We start from the raw sequence: 19,637 nt of genomic DNA, 5'->3' as shown, positions 1-19,637 counted from the left end.
AAGCTCGTCCAGTCTAAAAGAGCTGTGTCCACAATGTGAGGTACCCTTATTGGCACTATCGTTGTATTGGGGCCATTATTGTTTTCTTTTGCTCAGGATATTCACGTTACTTCTTGATTTAGCTTTGGATGTTTTAGCTCAAAAAATGTGACCAGTAAAGAAATCAGAATTTTTAGTTAAAAGTTTGTGGACAAATTTTAATGCATTCCTATGGATCCTATGAAATTCCTATAAAATCACACAATCAGATCGAACAATCAGGAATTGGAACGGTGTCAATAATTCAAAGCCTGAGGGGAGAGATACGAGGTGCAAATCCATCAGAAAAACACTGATAAGAGGAAAACGGAAGAAGTGCTCCTATGACACAACGGGCCGAGTCCATTCCAAACCAGGGGTGGTCATAATGTTCTGTCATTACTGTGTGTACGTACTTTATATTATCACTAGCCATTTTTTTCATTAGCTCAAGAAAGTGAGGGAGCTAAAGTGGGATCACTGGTATGTAACCCCCCCCCTTTGGTATTTTTCTGTTACAGTGTATAGTGAAGCCTGCTGTGCTGTATTGAATTACACTCTTACATGAGTGTGTGCATATGTAAGTGTGTGTGTGTGTGTGTGTGTATGGACGTGTAACCAAAGTATCTGCGGGGCTCTCTGGCCACCCTGGCTGCTCTGAGACCTCAAAAAACTTTGCTCTGACCCCCTCCCAACACATGGGGCTTGTTTTGATAAATGCCTTTCTGGCGCTCTGGCGCACGCCCACCCACCCACTCTCTTCTTACTGGACGAGCTTCACTTTACAGTCACAGCCTGGCTCCGCCCTCCTGCTGCAATTGGCCGGGCAGGGCAGGGCAGTGAGAGGAGAGAGAGGGCCCGGGGCCAGCCTCCCCACTGTCAACCCACAATAACACTGCTTATGTTTTCAAAGAATCTCACGTCTGGAGCTCTCTTTCTTCATGCGTGTGTGCTGCAACGCTGGGGGGACGCTGAAGGTAGCGCCGGGGGAGGTGGTGATGCCAGGGCCGTGGTGTCGAAGGTAAGGGGGGGGGTCTTTTCTGGATTTTGCTGTAGGTACAAACTTGCTGAAAGTTTCAGGGTGAAGGTTTCCCCTCATCAAAGCAAGGTAGGCACGGTTTGGCGTCGGAGAAAGGAGCTCATTGTTCTCCTCGGACAATGGAAGGGTCCGCTCCAGGGCAGCACAGGAGGATGTCCGGCGTAAACAACCTAATGTCATGTCAAGTCGTGGACACTGAGATGTTTATCTGCTGTTTGAGCTTTTGCTTTGTGGGTTGACTTATACACACGTGCCTGCACACATGTAACTACTGTGTGTGTGTGTGTGTATGTGTATGCGTGTGTGTGCCCGTATTGCTCTTGGAGAGAAGCCTGGATGCGTGGTCCAAGTTCTGTGGACATGGAAAAATGAGAATGGAAGACATTGAGAGAGAAGGAGGGAGTAAGATGGGGCGAGAGAGTAAGGGAGTAAGAGAGAGAGTGAGGAGAGAGAGAAAAGTGCAGACTGTGCAAAGTTGGGTAGAAAGCTCCAAGACTCCAGGACCTCACAGTAGAGGCCACTGCAAGCTCTGACCTGGCTCCACCTCAGGTCCAGAGTGGTCAGCTTGGAAGGAAAAAAGGCCAGCATGAGAGACAGCAGGCAGGGACCTGCCACACCCTCTCAGCCCAGAGCGGAGAGCGGCCTGGAAAGGTCAGGGAGGGGCAGCCCCAGACTCTGGCCTGCGTCCTGAACCCGAACTCCAAATAGAGGAGCAGGAATGAGGTCCTGTGCCGAGGAAACCACACCGCTAACGAGGCCAGAACAGGAAGATCGGCTCCTTGACTCTTCTTGTGCATGTGACTGGACAAGGGGCTGCAGGGGCCCCGAACCTTCAGGGTGAGGAGCGAGGAGAAAAGCCACTCCAGCCCTCCACACTGTGCATATTTCAGGGAAGACGAAAAACCGAAACATCATCATTTCCAGACTCCACCTCAAGCTGCAGTTGTAGAGGAGCAGCCCTGAGCTCAGATCAACGATATGTGGTGACATTTCTCTGAATCACTGTGGGCAGATCCAGCCCAACAGTCTATTCCCCTTTTTGGCACGGGTGAGCGTTGCGCTAGGCCCGAGGCCGAATTTCTCTCCGCAGAGTAAAATGGTGTTTGCTCCTCTCAAGTTTCCATAGTGCACATTAACCCCCCCACACACACCTCCCGCCCCCAACACCCACCGCCACCCACCCGAATACAGAAGAATGTCCATTCTCTCTCACGTGGAGCAGTGGTTTAAAAAAGGCAGGAGCAGTTTTTAAGTTGTCATGGGTTCAAATCCAATTTGTGGTCTGAGCAGGAATGCAATGGAAAGAAATGTGTTTAATGAGAGCGAGGAGCTCTCGCAAAAAATAGTCCCTTAAATGAACACGAAGAGAAGCTGGAGAAGGTTTATGGAATAAAAAAAAACAAAGTGCAGATTGTCTCCCTTGCAGATTCCACTGAAGCTTGGTTTGGTTCAGCTTGGTCCACCTTAAACCATCATATCAGCCATTACAGGACCGGAGTGTTCCCGGTATGCAGTGGACAGTACCTACCGAAAGTGAGTGCTCCAAGGAACACCACCCAATGGCTCATTGAGGCTCACTGAGGCCGCAGCACGGAACCCTTCCTAATATTGTGTCGGCCCCAGAACAGGCATGGACTCCACAAGACCTCTGAAGGCATCCTGTGGGATCTAGAAGCAGATTAGCACGTTAGCAGCACCGCTGTGAGATGCGGCCTCTATCAGCATCAATGAGCCATTGGGTTGTGTTCCTTGGAGCACTCACTTTTGGTAGGTACTGACCGCTGCATACCGGGAACTGACCCAGCCTTCGTCTAGAACATCACAGTTCGGTTCTTGTCAAAGTGTCTCAGATTCTTAACCTTATCTGTTTTGACCTGATTGTTCATCTGATTGAATCACTGGAACCAGATCATCAATGTTTTTCAATTTGGTTCTGGTTCTAATGTTATGGCTGGTTGGTGTATATTGCCCTCACTCTCTCTGGGTGGATACGACCGAACTCCCACTCTGCCCATCACTCAACATGAGCGATGCTAGCCAGCACATGTGTGTGTTAGCTGACGTAGCAGAATTAGCAGTTAGGCCCGAACATACTTCACGCAAGGATGTGAAGGTGGTGCTTGCCGGTTGGGCGCAAGTGGCTAGTCGGAGACAGCTGGTAACTACTAACCTGGAAGGCCAGCTTGGGGCGACACCTGCTGGCCTGGGGCGACACTAGCCTTTCGTCCCTGCTGGAAGGAACCACCAGATGGACACCCACTGCTTTCCTATTAGCGGCTGATGCTGCAACGTGCAAAAGTTGAAGTTGTGGTGGTGTGTTAGCAGCAGTTTTTGAGAAGATGGTGACTGGTGGTGCTTCAGGTGTCTCAGAGATAGAAGGCTTGTGATAGCCCTTACCCTCCCGGCACTGGTGGAATCGCATGATAGAGGGAGTGGTAGCTCCCTTCACCAGAATTTCCGTATCTGGATCTGTAATTGGGGCGGAAAATAAATAAATGCAAAATAAAAAAGAATTGTAAATAAATCAAAAACAATAAATAATAAAAAAGAAAAATCCATCCAGAACAAAGAAGAATTCGGAACAAAGAAGACAAGGAAGCCAGTCTACATACATCACAGCCTACGCCAGAACAAAAGCTTAAAATTCATGCTAACAAATGTTTGCATAATTGATAGTTCAGAGCAGATGGTATAATCCTAGTCAGATTTCAGAGAGGGATGCCGGAGGGTTCAGTGAAGAGCCGTTATCTGTGTTATACATTGAGGCACTTGAGCAAAATTGACAAAATCGTGCATATTTATACCACGTGCCCCATGTTAATGTTGGAATATTAATGCCCACGTGCCCCATGGAATATTAAGGCCTTGAGTTTTCCCTTCCCTCTCTGGCGAACAGTAATGGGAAGTTGATTACAGCTTTCTCCCATTTCCCCTCTGTAACCACAGCTAATGTGTACGACGTTTTGTTGTTCTGCAGTTGTTCTCGCTTCGGCTCGCGCTTCCAGACCAAGTAAGTGGAGATGTTCTCGTTAGGACATGGAGACTTTCAGAGGCGGAGCACCTCTGTTGGGCTTTTTCTAGAAGGTATCAGGACTATGCTCTTTGCACAGTGCTACATGTAGCGTAGCGTACCGCCATGCTACCTGTTGTACGTCTGTAGCTCTTAACGTGTATCTTTGACGTTTTAATTATGTCTAGGGATGATCTGATCAGATCGTGTTGCTTCTTATCTGATCCGATCCGATCTCCTAATGCCAAGCTTCAGCTGAGACCGGTCCGATCTCTGTGTGTGTATAAATAATAATCCAGCCCCACAGTTTAGATCAGACGAGCTGCTGATTAATCTGATCAGTGAAATCTCTTTATTTTCAATCTCAGTTTCTATAATCAGACTTTCTGGACTGATTGATTTAGTTTAGTTGAGTCTTTTCTTAAAATCACTGTTTTATAGTGTTTAATATCTTATAATCCATCTGACTCTCTTGCCTCCTGACCAATCAGCTCCCAGCTCCTTTACAACACTGCAGTCTAATCACTTCCTGTGTGAGTGTGTGTTTATGTGTAGTGATACACACTCTGGACTGATATCTGTAGTTGTTGGTCTACTGGTAATTGGGGTTTCTATAGCAATCTATATCTACCTTCTATAGGGTGTGTTAGCATTAGCGTTAGCCTCCTCGACTCGGTCTTGAATGGGTTCTTCAGTGCTGGTTTAAGAACAGAGAAAGGCGAGTGAGCGGTTCTGCGGTTCTCCCGCTGGTAAAACAGGGCGTTTCAGTGAGAGTTTTATAAAGGGTCAGATATTATGGTCTGTTTTCAGGTTCCACTGTAAAATAGCTCCACACTGCAGAACCTCAACTCCTTCATTTACTTCTGAGAATGTCCGTTATTGTTACCCTGAGGACACCAGATGACGCTCTAAACACTGTGGTTAAAACAAAGACTCAGACCTGGATCGGGATTAAAGTAGCCGATACCCGATCCATTAGAATATGCCTGGATCGGATCGGGACATCCTTAATTACGTGTTGTGGTGGGCCTGTTTGCTCTGCTCTGTATGACTATAAAACCTCCAAGAACTCTTGAATCTTGATTCTTGGCGGATTTTGGGAAATAAGAACCCCAGAACCCCTGCTAACACCATAGACGGTTGTGTAGCTACACGTGGCGGTGCAGAAGAGGAACCAGCCGGCCTGTGTATTTGTATATTTGTGAGCACAGGCACTACATGGGTGCGAGTGCACCATATGCAGCTCCGCAGGGGGAAAACTGCCTGAATGTGGAACAGGAGATGTTGTGTTTTGAGTAGTGTTTCCTGCCTGAGGACCCCCGGGCCCCTGTTTTCCTGTCGGTGCAACAGTGCCAGGTCCACAGTGCCAGAAGTTAACGTTGAGAGATCATCCTGCCAGGTGCGGAAAGCCGCCTCTCGTCACGAAACAAAAAAGATGAGCCCCTATTTCTGGCAATGCTGATCTTATCTGCAGAGCCTGACATAACTCGACCAGGGAGAGATGTGAGGATTATTACACGGAAGGGGCTTTCGAATAAGATGGCTTTCTCTCAGAATAGAAGCTCTGTAGGAGTGTGCATGCATGCCGGCTAGTCAGTGTGAGGGAGTGGAAGTGTTTGGTCTCAGCTGTTTGTGTGTTTACTGCATAGCTCACATTGTTTGGGCTGTGGCTGCCTTTGTGGTGCCTCCACTGTGCCGCGTGGTCAGAAGAGGAGAGAGAGAGAGAGTCGAGGTGGGGGTAGAGAGTCCTAGGAGAAAGGCATACAAAGATGTACAACTCAACACTAGTGGACAGCATGTGCACAACCAAGCTCTAGTCTTCATTACGTTCCTTGCCTTAAAGTTGTACTTCTTTGATTCCTAGGTGTTGAACGAGGACCAGACCTCCATCAAGTTATCAAAGACCCAATGACCGAACCCCCCAGATAATGGATACACAGAAAGGTATTGATCTGAAGTTCTCTGGCTTGTCCGAGATCTGGGATACGCTTGCTTTGCATTCAGTTTCTGCAGCCTAATTCCTCTTGCCTTTTTTTTTTAGTGAACGGCGTGTCTCCAAAAGAAAACGGAAGTCATCGAAGACCACCTTGCTATTCAGTTGAAACCCCCTATGGATTTCATTTGGACCTGGACTTCCTAAAGTATGTTGACGACATCGAGAAGGGCAACACCATCAGGAGGGTGCCAATTCAGCGTAGACAACGTGGGCGGACCAGTGGGTCTCTATCGAGGAACCTCAGCCTACCTGGGTATGGGTGCCGGCCCTCTCAGTGGAACTCCACTGGCATCTTGTTTCCCAAGCCTCGACTAGCAGACCAGCGCTATGAGTTCCAGTCGTCCGAGAGGGGGTCGCCTGGGTTTGTCAGGCAAGCCGAGGCTCCCTCGAGGTCCTTCACAGCCGCAGAGATGGACGCCACTATTCAGGCCTTTGACGAGCAGCCCTTGGGACTTCACGTGAGGCCGAATTTACTACGGGCCTCTAGTTTACCGCTCACGGTGTTGCTGAGGAAGCGCTCAGAATCCACCGAGGACCCGATCAGCCCCAACGGTTCGAGGGATTACCTTACGCAAGCCAACGGATCTTCTGAAGACGTCTTCCACAGCCCAGAAAGAAAGCCAGGAGGGGTGAGTGGGACTCTTCAGAGGCTCACTGCAGCCTTACAGCGAGTGGGAGAGCTAGAGGAGGAGATCAGGGTTATACCGGATCTCAAAGCCCAAATATGCATCCTGCAAGAGGAGCGGGAAATGCTCCTGCACAAATTCCAAGCCCAAACTGACATCTCAGACCATTCCACCTCTCCAAACGAGGTTTCAAAGATGGCGGAGAGTCAGAACAAAGCCAAAGATGACTGGATGAATCGAGAGTACGATCAGCTGGAGGAGAAAGTCAAGGCCTCCTCTGAGCAAGTTGATGCAATTGCTATACCCTTAACCACAGATAGAGAAGCCACAGGATCAGGTGGAACTCTGCAAGGAACGAAGATGTCCAGAGAAATCAGAGATCCTTTGGATCATGGAGACAGAGCCAAGTCCCTGACTGAAACTCTGCAGAGGAAAGTTGTCACGCTGGAGCAGAAGCTTCATGAACTTGAGTCCGAGCTGGACAAGACAAGAGATCAGCTGAAGCTGCGGATGCAGGAGAGCCGAATGAAGGACGAGAGAATCGAGGAGCTGAGCAGAAACGCAGAAAACATCTGGGTCAGAGCTGTGGGAACAGCAGCTCATTCAGACAATGTGAGGAATGCACAAGCCCTGCAGCCTTCACCTGAGAACACATCCGAAAAAATACACAAGTCGGAACCCTCTGCTCAGATTCCGACGCAGGAATCAGGCAAAGACAGCCAACCGTGTTTAGAAGAAGGGGTCAAACCCCATGCGGCAAGGGCACCCGCAAGATCGCATGCGGAGATGGAGCATCACGTGAGAAGAGTGAAGGAGCTCCTGCATGAACAGTGGGAATGCCTCTGCAGGAAAGAGTCTTCAGGAAGAGTCCTGTCTTCTGAACACCTGCCTCCACGTGTCTGCTCCATCCAAGAACAGCTGGTCACTTTAGTGAGCCTACTGTCTCTGTATGTATCCCCGGCAGGAGAGCTGCAACTACCAGGTAAGATCGCTTATTAAGGCGTTCGTGGACATAAATAGAAATGGGGAAAGAGTTCCTGTTGAATTTGACAACCAATCAAATGCCAATCAAGGAATTTGGCACTAAGCTCCTTATCAAAAGGAACCACAGCAGTTAGTGGAAGTGTCCAGGGACTTTCCTGGTGCCCTTACAGAGCAGAAAAACATTACGTTACTTAGAAGTTCGAAGGTCTTCATATTTGCTAAATGGACAAAAGTATTGGGACACATTCAAAAGAGTTTATCCACGCTCCCTGCCATCCGCAGCCAGAGCCCGATCACTTCAGTGTGATGCTGGGTATCCAGCACTACCCATTAGGCAGCATGGTGCCACTAGGTTCATATGCTTACCTGCTCCAGAGAGTCAGTACTTCTCTACAGAGACTAGACAAGCTGTGTGTGGGTGTACATTTGCACACCTTTGTCAACAATGGGTGCGACTTAAAGTAGCTGAATGCATTCATTAGAAGGGGTGTCCACTAACATTTGGACTTCTAAGGATTTTTTATTTTCTTGGTTATCTTATGCTTATCTTATTCCTCTGTTCATCTAAGGTCAACAGTCCGGGTCGGAAGATCAAATCCCTGCGGTGAATAAGTCCAGGAGGGAAAGTCCCATGCAAGTCGATGCAAGAGACAGGTGACACGCATGAACTACTCTCCATTTTCAGACGTAGGAGTTGTTTGGGTTCTGTAATGTTTAGTAACAATGAGCTCATCTGAGAACATCTGGCAATCTTTGCAGGTCTGGTGATGAAAGGGATGAAGTGGAGTGTCCCCTCAGACCAACGGAGCATTCTGATGAGGAGTGTGACCTAAAGAGTCCCAGAAGAGAAGCTGACCAGGCAGTTCGGGCTAGCCAGAGCAGTGTAGTGAGCACGGGGGATCCTGCCGAGGCTACTCATGGAGGAAGTGCCTTAGAAGAGACCAGCAAAGAGGTCCAAGAGCAGCAATGTCCAGATGATCAGCCAGTGAAAGACGAGAGCGAGACAGAGGAGCCTTCACAGGATGGTGGAGGAGGAGGGTGAGATGAAACTGGATGTACTTGTTATTCGTGACATTCTTGGAGCTGTTTACGTCATAATTCTATTAAACTCTATAAAACTGTTTTTCCAGGGAGACGAAAGTCGACAAAGACTTCATGGCTGCGTGTTGCTTCTTAGAAGACCACATGAATGAAGTGTCTGACCCAAATGATGACATGGTAACTGGGACACCTACACGATGCTTCGCAGTTGATTAGAAACCAGCACATGGCAGACAAGCTACCTCTACCTCACGTCTAATTAACAAAACTGCTGTACGACGTCTAAACCACCGACTTACAAATCATCTCCGCCCGCACGCACGTCCTTCAATTACAGATCATGTGCAGATGGCACTGCTGTTTGTCCTCGTGTATAATTCACATGCAGGCGTAAGTCAGTAAGAGGGAGGCATTCAGCAAGCACAAGCACAAAGACTCTCCCTAGCAACCACTTAGCAACACCATATCAACCACCTGGGATACAATAGCTACCACCTAGCAACGTCATAGCAACCACTTAGCTGAGAGCAGTTAAGCAGTTCCACTGCTCCACAGCTCAATACTGGAGGACTTTACAGCCCTCTACTAGCAGCATGGTGCCAATAGGTTCATGTTAGAAGTTAGGAGTCTGCTCCAGAGAGTCCTATTGTATTGAGAGTACTTCTCTACGGGGACCAGTCAAGCTCCGTGCGGTGCATTTGCAGGTCTGTGTCAGCAACGGGTGCAACTTAGCGGACAGTAGCCGAATGCTTTCATTAGAAAGGGTGTCCACAAACATTTGGACATATAGTGTGGACATGTCTTACTATGAATGCTGACTCATGCGTGCTGATGCTTGTTGATGTTGTAAACCGTGAGTTAGCTCTTTTTTCCTAATCCAAGCCCTAACGTTTCGTAAATTGTTGCTATGGATACACTAATCTTAGAAGATTAATCCCCGCCCCTTAACACTGCTGACGCATTTGTTTTTGCTTGTTGGTTCCAGAGGCAGGCTCTCACCATGGTGTTCCAGCAGTGGTTCCATGTGTCTGCTGAGGAAGATTCGAGTGCAGACGCAGTTTCTCTGTGTGTTAATGAGGTGTCCAAGAAGACGCCCGCTGTCCTTCAGTTCCTGGTCAACATGGTAGATGACAACGGGAACACGGCCCTGCATTACAGCGTGTCCCACTCTAACTTCAGCATCGCCAAGCTCCTTTTAGACACAGGCGAGTGAGACTGAGCGACTTACGAAGTTCTAGGCAAACGAGAACTGCCTCTGGTACTGATGGTCCAGAGGCATACTTAAATTACGCGGCCGCTTTGGGACCCAACGCCAGGTGATGATAGGAGAACAAAATAATACTAGACTCCATGAGGAGAACTTTGGAGATGTTCTAATGATGAACACAGTGATGGAGAACCACCACCACTTTTTGTAGGAGCGTTATTATTAGTGTTTGTTCTGATATCAGTGATTTACTGAGCAGATAAAGTCTTAGTTTACATTTTTTAAGACTTCCTTAATTGTTCCTAACGCTCCTTTTGTCTTTAAGAGTCCACATGGCCACGGTGTTGTTTCAGAGGTAGTTGTGGAAGGCCTGTGTTGATTTATGGCCTTAACCCAGACAGCGAAACCAAGAGCAAAGGCCGAAACTAAAAATACACACTCGCAGCTCTTTTATGTATTACACAACTGCAACCATTTACCTAGTTAAAGGCCCATCTGGAGAATGGCCAGTGTGAGATATATATATATATATATATATCACTATATAGTATAGTTTTACCTTATATACTCATATACTGTCTTTCAGGTGTGTGTGAGGTGGACAAGAGGAACAAGACTGGCTACACAGCCATCATGCTGGCCTGTCTTGTACCTGTGGATTCTCCAGAAGACATGAAGGTGGTCCAGCAGCTGATGGAGCTTTCTGACGTCAATGCCCGGGCAGGCCAGGTGAGAAATAAAGGTCACCGACATGTCTTTTGATTATGTGTGAAAAAAACTATTTTCTCACCTTTTCTTGGTGACTTTTCTTATGAAGGTGGGCCAGACGGCCCTCCACCTAGCAGTCAGACATGGCCGGGTGTCCACAGTGCAGCTGCTTCTGGCCCAGGGAGCCAATATTAATGCTCAGGACTGGGCTGGCACCACTGCGCTGATCAGCGCCTGCGACCGCGGGCACACCGACATCGTCCGGATTCTGCTGGAGGATCCTGACTGTGACGTCAGCCTCACGGATAAGGTGAGTGCTGATCACAGCGGGGGAGTTGTAACAACTGATGTTGGTTAAAAATGGCCGTTGAGGAGAATTCAGTGCCTGTTAACGTTTTTTGTTTTTTTTCATAATTCATTCGTCATTCACTTTACAGTGGTGGTGTCTTCATCACCATTAAGGTGAAAAACTTTCTGTGAGGGAGGTTTTATTAGAGGTTCAGACGTCTGCTCCCCTTCACCTCCACTGTAGAACTCCAGCTCTGACTGGTTTGCCACTGCGAACAAGTCTCAGTGTTGAGTGTGTCGTCACATGTTCTCCCCCTGGTGGACACAAGTGGAATTTCCAAAGGCTCTCGGCGGTTTGATCTGTATTTAAGGAAGTGTAGATTCACACATAAAACCTAGATACATGTTAAGAACACTCTCAGACGGGTCGGATCTGTTTCTTAGAGGCTTTTACACAAACTTATTGGCACCATGCTGCCTAATACCAGGCAGGGGCTAGAGGAGTATAAAGCACCCCAGCATTGAGAAGCTGTGGAGCAGTGGAAGAACTGTGTTCTCTGGAATGATGGATGGTTCGAGTCCAATGTCCTTCTGACGCCCCGTGCCTGCTGGGCCTCTAACAAAGGCTCTGAAAAGGAAAGCTGTGGAACAAGGTTGTGGCCTAATCATTTTCTTTGTTAGGGAAAGCCTCACTAGGCAGATGTGATAATCCCAAACAGACATGCCTTATCTCCTCAGAGAGCGAGCAAGCGAGCGCGAGAGAGAGAGAGAGAGAGAGAGAGAGAGCGAGAAAGAGGGCGCGAGAGAGGATGCAAGCACAACAAAATGAAATCTGTCAGGCTTGAGTTTGCCCTTTAAGTCCAGTCACGTCTTCCTCACATTAGTCTTGGAGGGCTGATCAGAGAACTCCGGCGCGACACGCAATACATTCCCCGAATCCTGAAAGCTAACGGCCACAGATCTGCCTCCATGAAGCCCAGCGGTAATGTAGTGAAGGTAAATGATTCTATTCAGGCTGATTATGAAATCTTTGCATCACCCAAAAACCGCTGATAATGAAGGAAAGCCAGTTAGTGTGCAAATGAGGTCGTGCTAAATGGCTTTCATGGGCTGTTAACCGAGGAACTGAGGCAGCAGGTTCTTCTTTAAGTGAGCTGCTAGTGAAGTTAAAATGAGGACAGAATTCTGCAGCACGTCTCAGGTTCAGGTTCAGGTTCAAGTTCAGGTTCAGGTTCAGGCTCAGGCTCAGGCTCAGGCTCAGGCTCAGGTTCAGGCTCAGACTCAGGCTCAGGCTCAGGTTCAGGCTCAGGCTCAGGTTCAGTTCTCTGCTGAGTTCACATCTGTTATGAACTGGCCTTGGTTTGAATCCAGTGCCCCTTTTATTATTTCTACTGGCCCTTTAATAAATCTACTAGCCCACTGGAATTTACTTGTCATTTTAAGAATCTGCTGTTTAATTTACATCTTTTTATGAATCTGCTGCTAGTTTAGGAATTTACTAGTCCTTTTATAAATCTACTGGCCCTGTAATACATTTTCTGGGCCTATAACAAATCTACTGGCTCATTTAGAAATCTGCTGGTCTTTTAAATAATCCACTAGCCCTATAAATCCACTGGGCATGTAATGAATCTATTGGTCCTATTTAATGAATCTATTGGGCCTTTAACAAATTTACCGGCCCTTTTTATGAATCTACTGATCATTTTATTAAATTTACTGGTCCTGTAATAAATGTACGGGTCCTTTTAGGAGTCTGCTGGTCTTTTTAATAAATCTGCTGGTTCTTTTATAAATTTGTTGGTCATTTTTTATGTATGAGTCCTGTAATAAATGTACTGGTCTTTTTAGGAATCTGATCAATCTATTTATTGTTTTTATAAATATACTGTTGTTTTATTGCTGCGTCTCAGTGGGTGGAGAAGCTGTAAAACAAGCTATTTCCTATAATAATATGAAAAACACAAAATATCAGAAAAATTATTATTATTTCTGCACTGGTGTAAATCTTCTTCATGTTTGTCTGCAGGGTGGACGCAGTGCGCTGTCATTGGCCACACAGGCGTCCCACACAGAAATAGCTGACCTGCTCAAAGCCCGAGCCAACACCAGAGGGCCTGACAGATGCAAGATGGCTTAAGGAGAGCAAGCCGGTCCCTCTACAGATCCGTTTATTGCTTATTCTTGTATTTCTCCATGCATGCAGAAACCCTTACTGATAAAAGCTACAGTCTGTGCTTCAGCAGGTCCAGGGTCAGTTATTAGTGTCTTTCGGAATAATTTGGTTAATTACTGTAATATCTACGCTGTACTGCTCAGAAGCACATGCCGGGAAAATAACAGCACACCTTTCATATCATGTAATCACGCTACGAGTCTGGAACTGGACCCATGTACTTCTGAATCAACAATCCAAAACAGAATGTGCTGCTTTTCATGCGTTTATGATAATGTCGCTTCTTTTTGCACAATACATGAAACCCGTCGTTCTGCTCTCTGTTGATTTGTGCTTCATTCTGCTTCAGCTCTGAAAGCCTTCACTTCTGCCCATTATGTAATTACAGCATCTCACGCTTACTCAACTGAGCACATCCAGGAGGGAACGCTCCAGCAGGAATACAATTACAGTGTGTGAAGCAGCAGAGCGCCCCTAGAGACCCACTGACCCACATCAACACACACACACACACACACACACACACACACACATAGAAGAAAAGAAAAACACAAACCTTTTAAACTGCGTCAGTGTTCAGTTCAGTGTTTAATGGTCTTTCAGAGGTTTCACACTGTGTTGATTTCAGGTCCCCACTCAGTTCAGAACTGCAGATCTTACACATCACTTACTAAATAATTCATAGTGGATACTCAGTATATCTGAGTAGATCATTCATAGTGGATACTGAGAAATTCAAAGTCGATCATTCTACTTTATTCTAATAGTGGAGACTGCATGATTCTGAATAGTTCATAAAGTAACCTCTTGAGGTGCTTTGAGGAACAAACCCCTTTTCTTAAAGGTTCCTCAAAGCACTTAAAGAGGTTCCCCCACAGTTTTAAACTGAAGAACCTCATGGATCTTCTACTGTACTATACTGTACAGTGTAGATGCCATGCCCTTGTGAAGGCTGCTGTACAGCGAAGCCTATAATGTGGAGTCATTTATAGAGGGTACTGGATAATTCATAGTGGATGCTGGATCATTCATAGTGGATGCTGGATAATTCATAGTGGATGCTGGATAATTCATAGTGGATGCTGGATAATTCATAGTGGATACTGAATACTTACTAGTAGAAACAAAACAGTTCATAGTGGATACTTAATTAATATACATGAAATATGTCAGATAATGAGTAATTCATAATGGATACTTTGTCATTCATAGTGAATACTATAATACGAGTCATTTATAGTGAATACTGAAAAATTCATATTACTACATATTATAGTAATTCAGAGTAGATATTAGGTAATTCATAATGGATCCTGAGTAATTCATAGTGGATAGAGGATATTGTATAGTAGATACCAAATAACTAATAGACACTAAATATGTCATTTAGTGTATTATAAACATGTCATATTATTTAGTGTATTATAATATGTAAATATGTCATGTGAATAATTCCAGAACAGTTCATAGTGGATACTGAACAACTAATACATATTTCATAAAGTATACTGAGTCAGTTAGAGAGGATACTGAATAATTCATAGTGGATAGTGTAAGGAAAGGTAGGTCACGTGGTTAATTTTCAAGGGCGCTCAGATGACGTCACTTTCCTGTGACCACTGGGGGGTTGTTTGAATGATGGCGGGACGGGGTGGCGTGCTCACGCTGCCGGGCCGTGTTTGTCTCCTCTTTTTGATCGTTTTTGGGAGGTTTATCTTCTCCAGCTGAGCTGAAACAGCGGCGGGGAGGTTCGTGCTGACCCACCGTCCTGACCGGGGGTCACAGCCATCAGGGCAGAGTGAGCGAGGCACCCACAGGTAAGCTGACCTCTCTCTGCGGCTGTGTGTGTGTGTGTGTGTGTGTGTGTGTGTGTGTGTGTGTGTGTGTGTGTGTGTGTCGGCTGTGGTTAAGGTGGTTTGTGCGCCTCTGTCTTTGAAAATAGAGCCGCTGGTTGTGAGCTCGTGCTCTGAGCCTGGTTGTGAAAGCAGTGAGTGGGGAATTCATAGTGGACACTCAGTATGTCATAGTGGACTCTGGGTAATTCATAGTGGACACTCAATATGTCATAGTGGACTCTGGGTAATTCATAGTGGACACTCAATATGTCATAGTGGACGTTTGGTAATTCATAGTGGACACTCAATATGTCATAGTGGACGTTTGGTAATTCATAGTGGACACTCAATATGTCATAGTGGACGTTTGGTAATTCATAGTGGACACTCAATATGTCATAGTGGACTCTGGGTAATTCATAGTGGACACTCAATATGTCATAGTGGACGTTTGGTAATTCATAGTGGACACTCAATATGTCATAGTGGACGTTTGGTAATTCATAGTGGACACTCAATATGTCATAGTGGACGTTTGGTAATTCATAGTGGACACTCAATATGTCATAGTGGACTCTGGGTAATTCATAGTGGACACTCAATATGTCATAGTGGACTCTGGGTAATTCATAGTGGACACTCAATATGTCATAGTGGACTCTGGGTAATTCATAGTGGACACTCAATATGTCATAGTGGACTCTGGGTAATTCATAGTGGACACTCAATATGTCAGTGGATGCTGTGTAATTCATAGTGGACACTCAATATGTCATAGTGGACGCTGGGTGATTCATAGTGGACACTAAATATGTCATAGTGGACGCTGGGTAATTCATAGTGGACACTAAATATGTCAGTGGACGCTGGGTAATTCATAGTGGACACTAAATATGTCAGTGGACGCTGGGTAATTCGTAGTGGACGTTGGGTAATTCGTAGTGGACGTTGGGTAATTCATAGTGGACGCTGGGTAATTCATAGTGGACACTAAATATGTCATAGTGGACGCCGGGTAATTCATAGTGGACACTCAATATGTCATAGTGGACTCTGGGTAATTCATAGTGGACACTCAATATGTCATAGTGGACTCTGGGTAATTCATAGTGGACACTCAATATGTCAGTGGATGCTGTGTAATTCATAGTGGACACTCAATATGTCATAGTGGACGCTGGGTGATTCATAGTGGACACTAAATATGTCATAGTGGACGCTGGGTAATTCATAGTGGACACTAAATATGTCAGTGGACGCTGGGTAATTCATAGTGGACACTAAATATGTCAGTGGACGCTGGGTAATTTGTAGTGGACGCTGGGTAATTTGTAGTGGACGCTGGGTAATTTGTAGTGGACGCTGGGTAATTCGTAGTGGACGTTGGGTAATTCATAGTGGACACTCAATATGTCAGTGGACGCTGGGTAATTCATAGTGGACACTAAATATGTCATAGTGGACGCCGGGTAATTCATAGTGGACACTAAATATGTCAGTGGACGCTGGGTAATTCATAGTGGGCACTCAATATGTCATAGTAGACTTTGGGTAATTCATAGTGGACGTTGGGTAATTCATAGTGGACACTCAATATGTCATAGTGGATGCTGTGTAATTCATAGTGGACACTCAATATGTCATAGTGGACGCTAGGTAATTCATAGTGGACACTCAATGTCAGTGGACGCTGGGTAATTCATAGTGGACACTAAATATGTCAGTGGACGCTGGGTAATTCATAGTGGGCACTAAATATGTCATAGTGTACGCTGGGTAATTCATAGTGGGCACTAAATATGTCATAGTGGGCACTAAATATGTCATAGTGGACGTTGGGTAATTCATAGTGGATGTTGGGTAATTCATAGTGGACACTCAATATGTCAGTGGATGCTGTGTAATTCATAGTGGACACTCAATATGTCATAGTGGACGCTGGGTGATTCATAGTGGACACTAAATATGTCATAGTGGACGCTGGGTAATTCATAGTGGACACTAAATATGTCAGTGGACGCCGGGTAATTCATAGTGGACACTAAATATGTCAGTGGACGCTGGGTAATTCGTAGTGGACGTTGGGTAATTCGTAGTGGACGTTGGGTAATTCGTAGTGGACGTTGGGTAATTCATAGTGGACGCTGGGTAATTCATAGTGGACACTCAATATGTCAGTGGACGCTGGGTAATTCATAGTGGACACTCAATATGTCATAGTGGACGCTGGGTAATTCATAGTGGACACTCAATATGTCATAGTGGACGCTGGGTAAGGCCTTTCACCCTCTCTGCTCCCCGGACTGTGTGTGTTTTCACACTTCACGAATGGGTTAAAGGCCAAATCCCGTCTGTGTCCAACACTAAGGATGGAGATGGGTGTCTTGTCTGAGTTGGCCATAAAGGAGGACGGCTGTAAACAAATGAAGTGACATTGGCACGTCCTCCTGTGTTGGTGGCCCCTGACCTCAGTGCTGTGATGTGGGTGTAGGTGCAGTCTGGCTGCAGTAGGATGAGTTGGGAGTGGATGGGCCGGTTGCCCGTTTCTCTAAGAAGCTTAATAAACATCAGATATTGGTTGTATACGCTGATCATAACCCTCTCATCTTCCTGGCAGTGTCAGGCCTCTAATCGGAGAGCGTTCAGGTGGAGTTTATAGTTTTACAACCGTAGAACCTGGTAATTATGCATGTCTGAAGTGGGATTGCGGTCTGAGAGGGATGAGCTGGAGGTCAGAAAGAAGGTAGCACAAGTAGGTGGTTACATTTCCGGTTTAGAAGAGAGAGCTGAGTTTGGGTTGCTCTGTTTTAAATGATAAAATAAGAATAAATATGATGATCAAAATAATAATAAAAATGTGAATATTAGCTGGTTTATTATTTATTTCTCTTGGTGTTTTTGGGAGGTTTATCTTCTCCAGCTGAGCTGAAACAGCGGCGGGGAGGTTTGTGCTGACTCACCGTCCTGACCGGGGGTCACAGCCGCCGGGGCAGAGTGAGCGAGGCACCCACAGGTAAGCTGACCTCTCTCTGCGGCTCAGAGCTGAACACACACACAGTGCAGTGTAGGACTGACCCCCCCGCTTGTCGCAGCATTAGGGGACAGTGTGTTAGGTCAAGGACTGGTCTTAGCTTTCCTTATTCTCCCCCAGACAGACAGCGCTACCTAATCAGCTGGTGAAGCTGAGAGGTTAGATGATAGTTAGTGAAGAAGTGAGACCATTTCCCTGCCTGGTGGGTTCTAGACATTCTGACTGTCCACTTGGAGGCGCTCTGTGATTCATCAGAAGCATCACTGCGGCACATTTGGGCTGATTCCATCAAATCCAGAACTTTCTTAAAGCTCCATTTTCAGACAGCTGTCCTTAGCTGTACTGTGATGTTAGAGGAGTATTTAGGAGGCATTTGAGAGAAAGACCAGAAGACAAGTGGCTTCAAACGCAGTTTTATAACAAGACACAGAGGGAGACACATTCAGAACAACAGAGAAACTGAAGAGGGAACCAGTGTAGAACTTAGAGCTGAGCAGCTGCTGCAGAAACAAATGAAGTACAAACAAAACAAACCTTCATTTATTTCTTTTTTTTAAATTTGTGATCTGATTTCCCCCCTCATTTTCTCCCCAATTTAGACCACCGATGGCTAGCAGCATGACTGGGATTCGAACCAGCGACCCTTGGATCATGGTGACGGCGCCTTAGTCCACTGGACCACTTGGGGGCCCCAAACACGCGTTGGTTAAATAGCGCTGAAACAGTGCAGCCAGAGCGAGCAGTGATTAAACACTAATTAAAACACTAGTCACTTAAAACACTTTGGCAGAAGATAAAAGTCCAGAAACCTTAATTAGTCGACTTATACAAATAAAAGAATCCATGATCAACAGTGTCATCTAAAATCTTATATACAACTTTACATCAAACTGTATCAAAAGGCTTTAGTATGAAAACATAACTACAAACGCACACATATATACACACACACTTATACCATTGCTTCATGATCGATAATGAAGGAGAGAGAGGGAGAGAAGATAGAGAGGAAGAGAGAGAGAAGGAGGGGGAGAGAGAGAGAAGGAGGGGGAGAGAGAGAGGAGAGGGAGGGAGGGGGAGGAGAGAGAGAGAGAGAGGGGAGAGAGAGGGAGGGGGGGAGGGGAGAGGGAGGGAGGGGGGGAGGGGAGAGGGAGGGAGGGGGGGGAGGGGAGAGGGAGGGAGGGGGGGGGAGGGGAGAGGGAGGGAGGGGGGGAGGGGAGAGGGAGGGAGGGGGGGGAGGGGAGAGGGAGGGGGAGGGAGGGGAGAGAGAGAGAGAGGGGAGGATTATTATTTAAATTTTTTTTTTTTTTTTTTTTTTGCCCAACCTGTGGGTACTCCCCCGCCCCCACAGCGCTGTGGGGGGGGTGAGAACGCCATCTACCCACTTGGGCTCTTAGCTGCCGATGGCTAGCAGCTGGGATTCGAACCGGCAATCCTCCGATCATAGTGACAGCGCCTTAGTCCGCTGGACCACTCGGGACCTCCGAGAGGATGATGAACTTAGGTGGGTGTTCTGCAGCGTTTTAGCGTAGACCAGCTACGCGCTGTAATATGCCTCCATCTGTGGCCACGTTCATATTAGTGCACCTGGAGTTTTTCTATAAATATTAATACAGCGTCTCATCAGGGACCCTCAAACTCCACCCATATTTCTACACCAGTCAGAGGCTGAGATGTT

The 19,637-nt window shown here is 46.4% G+C and overlaps 1 protein-coding gene across 1 annotated transcript; it reads left to right on the top strand.

Annotated features, from left to right (window-relative positions):
* The first annotated feature begins 869 nt into the window (after nucleotides 1–869).
* On the top strand, nucleotides 870–13,410 carry LOC140562623 (KN motif and ankyrin repeat domain-containing protein 4-like). Its single transcript, XM_072688411.1, has 10 exons — nucleotides 870–1,039; nucleotides 5,932–6,011; nucleotides 6,109–7,671; nucleotides 8,243–8,327; nucleotides 8,433–8,711; nucleotides 8,804–8,891; nucleotides 9,700–9,919; nucleotides 10,508–10,650; nucleotides 10,739–10,939; nucleotides 12,947–13,410. Exons 2-10 carry the CDS (start codon nucleotides 5,996–5,998, stop codon nucleotides 13,055–13,057), a joined length of 2,706 nt encoding a protein of 901 aa, XP_072544512.1. The 5' UTR covers nucleotides 870–1,039; nucleotides 5,932–5,995; the 3' UTR covers nucleotides 13,058–13,410.
* The last annotated feature ends 6,227 nt before the right edge of the window (nucleotides 13,411–19,637 follow it).

The sequence above is a fragment of the Salminus brasiliensis genome, chromosome 9 (assembly GCF_030463535.1).
Source record: "Salminus brasiliensis chromosome 9, fSalBra1.hap2, whole genome shotgun sequence".
NCBI lineage: Eukaryota > Metazoa > Chordata > Actinopteri > Characiformes > Bryconidae > Salminus > Salminus brasiliensis.
This window is presented reverse-complemented; position numbering and strand designations above follow the sequence as displayed.